At 43.7% G+C, this 6,061-nt stretch overlaps 1 protein-coding gene across 1 annotated transcript in view; it reads left to right on the forward strand.

The window, feature by feature from the left end:
• PIDD1 (p53-induced death domain protein 1) overlaps positions 1-3,201 on the forward strand; it is a 15,711-nt gene extending 12,510 nt beyond the window's left edge. Inside the window, exons 13-15 of the mRNA XM_009996420.1 lie at positions 326-433; positions 2,014-2,219; positions 2,964-3,201. Coding sequence (XP_009994722.1) covers positions 326-433; positions 2,014-2,219; positions 2,964-3,201 — 552 coding nt within the window. The remainder of the gene's footprint in view (positions 1-325; positions 434-2,013; positions 2,220-2,963) is intronic.
• Positions 3,202-6,061: the final 2,860 nt, after the last annotated feature.

A 6,061-nucleotide genomic window follows, 5' to 3' on the forward strand; every position in this document is an offset into this window, starting at 1 on the left:
TCTTTCCCTTGACTTTACATTTTACTGACTAAATCCCAAATAAACTAGAGTAGTCTGGAAGTATGACTCATCACTTAGCTCTCTGACTAAGTCTCTGACTAAGTCTCTGCCACTAATTCTTGGGGTACTGGCAGCGAGTCCAGCCTCAGAGGCTGGAACATCAGTGCTTCTCCCAGTAGCACTTAATTGGGAAGCCATATTTATGAGCTGAGGATAGGTGAGAAATGCTGAATTCATTATTTCCCAGACAGAACAGACATGGTGTAAAAAGGCTTGGCCACTGTGCTTGAATCTGAGCCTCACTGCATGCTTTCTGTTTGCAAAGGTCTCTTTCTACCGAGGGACAGTTCCTGAAGGCATCCCTGAAGATGCCAGCAGGAGGAGGAACAGGCCAGATTCTCTCTGGCTTGCTACTTTACCCATCAAGCTGCCTGTGAGTTGTTTTGTCTCCTACAGAAAAGTTAATGTAGGTGGTGTAAGCCTTTCTGCTCAGCTAATTTTTTTCTTCCTTCATAAGAACAGATATAATGAATGACTGCAAGAAATGGCTGCCCAACTATGTCATGGTGGAGATTTCCCACTCCTCGTGAGCTCTTCTGAAAAGAGAAACATGAATAGCTGGAAGTGGTCTCCATCTCTTCTGCTCATGTTGCCTGTCAAGTGCAGGCTTGTTGAATGGCTAGGCAGAAAGGGTGGATCCTTTGAATGAATAAGGGATGTAGAACAGGAAGAAGCTCACTATAATGAAGGAAATTGTTTTGTTTATAAGTTTCTTAGTCACAAAGCTCATGCAGCACCAACAAAACAAAACAAAACAAAACAAAAGAGCAGGATGAGTTGATTAGGCTAGATTTGAATACGGTTGTGTGTTGGTTGATGAGAAGCTCAACATAAGCTGTCAATGTCTGCTTGCAGCCCAGAAAGCCAGCTGTGTCCTGGACTGCATCAAAATAAGTGTGGCCAGCAGGTCGAGGGAAGTCATTCTCTCCCTATACTTTGCTTTCGTGAGAGCCCAGCTGGAATGCTGCGTCCAGTTCAGTTCTGGAGCCCCCAACACAAGAAGGACATGGAGCTGCTGAAGTGAAGCCAGAGGAGGGCCACAAAGATGATCAGAGGGATGAAGCACCTCTCCTATGAAGACAGGCTGAGAGAGTTGGGGTTGTTCAGCCTGGAGAAGAGAAGGCTCCAGGGAAACCTTGTAGAGGCCTTCCAGTACCTGAAGGGGCCTACAGGAAAGCTGGAGAGGGCCTTTTAAAAAGGCCTTGTAGTGATAGGACAAGAACTAATGCTTTAAACTGGAAGAGGGTAAATTTAAGTTTGACATGAGGAATAAATTATTTAGTGTGAGGGCGGTGAGACACTGGAACAGGTTGCCCAGGGCAGTTCTGGATGCCCTCTCCCTGGAAATTTCAAGGCCAGAATGAATGGGACTTTAAGCAACTTGGTCTAGTGGGAGGTGTCCCTGTCTATGCAGGGGCATTGAAGTCCCTTCCTACTCAAACCATTCTATGATGTGAGCCACTGGCTAGGCTAGGCTGTTTGTTACAGTGGGAAATACAACTTTTGCATATGGAGTTGTATGGCTTTTTGAGAAGCTTAAAACAATACCTTTGTAGGCTGCATGTTTCCCTTCAGATCATGTGCCATGATCTCACACCCCTTTCTGACACATGCAACCTCAACTACAAATCTAGACTATGTGCTGTCTTACCACTGAGGCAGATATGCATTTGGGAGATAGTTAACTTAAAAATGCTCTTTAAGGGCAAGAAAGGCAATTTCCAATGTGAGTTATGACTGTGAACACTATGCTGTGATATTTTTCAGAGGCAGTGAATGTTCCTGGTCATTGCCAGAAGCTCCTTGCTTCTTACAGCCTGACTCTTCAGCCCCACGATCTTTCTTCCTTCTTAGTAGAAGGAAAGAAATGTCAGTGTGGAGTCTGAACAGTCAGACACTGTCCTTTGCAAAAACAATTTGTTTAGCATGTTCTCTCTCTTCCCTGTGACACAGCGATTGAAACCCTGCTGGGGTGAGAAACCTGGTCCCCTGAATGACTTCTCCTACCCTCCACTGAACCTGGGTAATGCTGAGACTGGCTACCTCACACAGACAAACCTGCTGAGCATTGCCAGGCGTGTGGGAGCTGACTGGCAGACCATTGGCCTGAACCTGGGCTTGACCTATCAGCAGATTGAGCGCATAGGATACAATAACAGGTAAGATAGGATGCAGTGATTCATTCTATTATCTTATCTATCTATCTGTCTATCTATCTGCACTGTAATTGCATAAATTAATGCTCGGCTGGTTGGAAGTTTTCCCACTGCAGTTGCTTCACTGAATAAAAGATCAGTTAACGAATGGTTCTTCTCAAGACATTATCTTTTTTATCAAAAACTGATCCTTTTCTCTAGCTTTTATAAAACAAAATGTTGTGTTTGAAAGATAAAATTGGGAAATAACAAACCTAATGAGCTTTGTAGTAAAGATGAGTTATATTCCTCTCTTGTTCTGTGATCTGGATTCCTGGCCAGACTCCATCTCTGACTTTGCAGTGGTCTAAGGCATTAATTGTGAATATCATATTTATTTTAAAAGAGCTGTTTGAACATCATGGGACATACAGTCTGACTAAAAAGCCAGAGTAGTAGGAGAGAGTGAGACTTCTTATGAACAAACTATTGTTCCTGTGAGAAATTTACATTCAAAAGCAGAATGTTTTACTTTGAGAAAAAGCAGAATGCTTTTTCCATTAGGAAAATGTTTTCAAGAGAGATTTTAGTGAAGGAACTGCAATTCCTGTATGATGGGTTGGGGGAAGAGGCAGACCCACTGAGTGCTCTGTGTGTCTGGATGGCTTCTTTGGGGCTCCAGTCATGGACTAGAACTCAAGTAAGGCTTCTTTGGCTTTCTGGTCAGAAGACAGTGTAGGTTACTTCTGTGGTTCCCACTTTCTTCAGAGAGGACCTTGATAAGCAGATCCTGGACATGCTTTTCTCATGGGCTCAGCAAAACATGGAGGATCCTGACTGTGTGAGCAAGTTGATTACAGCAATGAAAAAAAGTGGCCGCCAGGACATCGCTGATGAGGTTGAAACCATAATTGAGCTGGGACGGCAGAAATACAAGGAGTCCATCCGCCGAGTGGGCTTGGAGCAGGAGAGCAGCACTGAAGACTCTGCAATAGCTATGATTTAGCACCTAGGCAACAGAACTGGGGTTTGTACAGGGTCCCTCTGCATAGCTGGAGTAACGATGTCTTGGCTGCTCTCACATCAAGGGCCAGTGTCTTCCCAAGGAGCTGGGTGTTGATTTACTTGTGAACAGGCTACTGACCTTTCTTGAGTCTGTACTCATATCCACTTCTGCCAATCCCAGGTGGCTTAGAGTACATTTATGAGACTTTTCTATAGTTCCACTTCTTGAACTTGAGCTTTGGATTTCAGAAACACAGGGAAATTCAGAGACTGAAGAGTCTGTCTGTAGAGTAGTGGCTAAAGCAGCTTTTAGTGAGTTAATACTCATGTTATGTATATTTATTTTTAACTTGTTCCTGAAAATGTGTTCTGCTGGAAAAACTAGGTGTGAGCATTTGGGTCTGTTTGTACTCCAATGCTTGATGGGAAAATAGAGGTGCAATTGTGTTATGATGGCCTGTAGGTCAGTGGGAGCTGCTCAGCTATTTCTGTTAATGATGTGGTTAGCTCACAGGAAACTGTGAACTGTATTCCCCATGAAAATGTTTTCTACCAAATCTCTTCCATTCCCTCAAGCCCAGAACAAACCTAACTATTCATGTGGAAAAGAAAATAAACTAATTTCTAGCAAAATTGCTCTTGTTTTTTGGTTTTGCTCCAAAACCTACTTTGGAACAGATAAAATTTCACCTTGTCCCTAGGCTGCTGCACGTGCCAAGCTTTTTAGATGAGACCCACACACTGCTGTTCTTTGACAGCATTCCAGTTTTATTCTGCAAATATGTAAAAATTCATAACCCCACTCTTATAGGCCAGATTATAATTTAAGTGAAAGTAAAATTTCCCTTGCAGTTTCAAAGGGATATTCTTCACATCCTCTGAGTGAAATATGCATGTGTAGTAGTGAAGATGTGAAACCTCATGAAGTTTGGTGAAAAGAATCACTTAAATTTGCATTTTAAAAACTGGTCTCACCAGCTGTGAAATAGGAATTGTTGTGGCATGAGCTGTGCTGAGCAAACCTCCCAGTTTTTGCAGTTTGAACATCTTGTATAAGACTGGAAATGTTTATTGCTTTTTTAACTGCTTAGTCATTCACTACTGAGGTGCTCTTCTCTTCATGTTCCCTATCTCATAATGGGGCTCAACTGATAACCCACTAAGGACAATGGAAAATTTCATGAAATCTTTTTGAAAGACTACTGTCACATATGTAAATTAAACTCTTTCAAGACAGGTTTGGATCCAGCATATCCCACTCTCTAAGCGATACTTAAAAGGCTGTTCTCAATCTGAAAAATAAAAGTATTTATAAAAATGCCAGGTTGCAACACCCAAAGTCAACCTGCAGCTGCAGATCTGGGAAATTCTGGAGTTTTTTTTCCCAATGTGAGGAGTCATTGTGGTTTTTACTGATGCTGTGTTTCAGATCTGTCGTCAGTACTATTGAAAGACAGGCATAAAATTGTTCTGCCTTTTTTTTTTTTTTAAGGTCATTTAACATCTCAGGCTGTGGAATGATTAGCCTCTACTCCTTGATTGAGAATTTCAATTGTAACTAACAGACCAGGCAGCACTGCTCAAAGGGAGAATGTTAAGCTTGAAAACATCCACTATGCCTTGTTTTCATTGGACCTCAGCAGACAGCTGCAGCTGGAGGTATCTCTGGGCATCTCTGACACACAGTCACGTACACTGAGTCACTGCTCCCATGCACTGGGTCACCAGGTGGAGCTATGTCTTGGGGCAGGCCCTGTGTGGCCATCAGGTGCTGGGTTACAGGAGGCCACCATGGAATACAGTTTGGTCACAAGGAATACAGGACAGTCTTCCTAATGCAGAAAACCTCTTTTCCTGATGGAAGGGGTACCAGGGTACTACAGGTCCAAATGTGTGATGGCTCCAAGGCAGCACAAAGCTCAAAGCTCGGAGTATGAGCAGGAGGTGGCAATACACACTGATTGAGTAATCTCAGATGTGTCCCAGCCACACTGGCTCTACCACCTCTCTACCATGGCCCAGACCTAGTCTTCTGGAGGTGTTTAGCATCACCATTTTTAGGAACAGCAAATCTGTGCGTCCAGGAGAGAGTGGGGCTCGTGCAGGGGGTAGCTGCAGCCCCTATGGAGATGCCTATCTCTCCCCACCATGTGAAGAAAGTGCCTGGCTGATGAACCTGAGTGGTTAGGCTTCTAATAATGCTTTGCTGGGCTGATGAAGAGAAGTAGGACAGAAGAGCTGGCCAAGGGAGGTGGCAACAGGACAGCTGCGGGTGGACATGAGCTTAGGTATGAATCTTCACCTTGCTGCTTCTTCAATGCAGTCCTTAGAGGATTTCACTGCCTCTGCAATAGCTTGTTTGTTTGCTTGCTTTTCCTTCCAGGTTGGATAAAAAGCAAATCTCTGTGATTCCTAGCTTCTCCCCAAGGTCAGAGCTGAAAACAAGCATGGGTTGTGATGCTAGTTATAGTTGCTCCCTTCCAAGAATGCAGGTTACTGGCTTCTGGGGCCTACCAGCTATTGTTCATTAACACCAAATGCCCATGGGTATTTGACTACACCGAATGGACAGAAGCAGAAGACTCAACCGCTGAAGCTGACTATCCTTTTGCCCAGATTTGGAAAGTGTATTGAGCAGTATGTATAACCAATGTTACATTGTTGGACCTAAATTCCGTGGATTTAGGTTGGTAACATTTCCAAGACTGAGGGGAAGGTGCTTTCCGCTGGCAACCTTCCCAAGGGAAGCCTAGTGAAACTATGTATCCAGGGCTGATAATTCCAGGACACAGTGAAACATACTTCCTGGCACCTGTTGTCACAGCTTTTGGAAGTTAATACTATGTGTCGCCACAATAACC

Source organism: Chaetura pelagica, unplaced genomic scaffold, assembly GCF_000747805.2.
Source record: "Chaetura pelagica isolate M959 unplaced genomic scaffold, ChaPel_1.0 scaffold74, whole genome shotgun sequence".
Taxonomy (NCBI): domain Eukaryota; kingdom Metazoa; phylum Chordata; class Aves; order Apodiformes; family Apodidae; genus Chaetura; species Chaetura pelagica.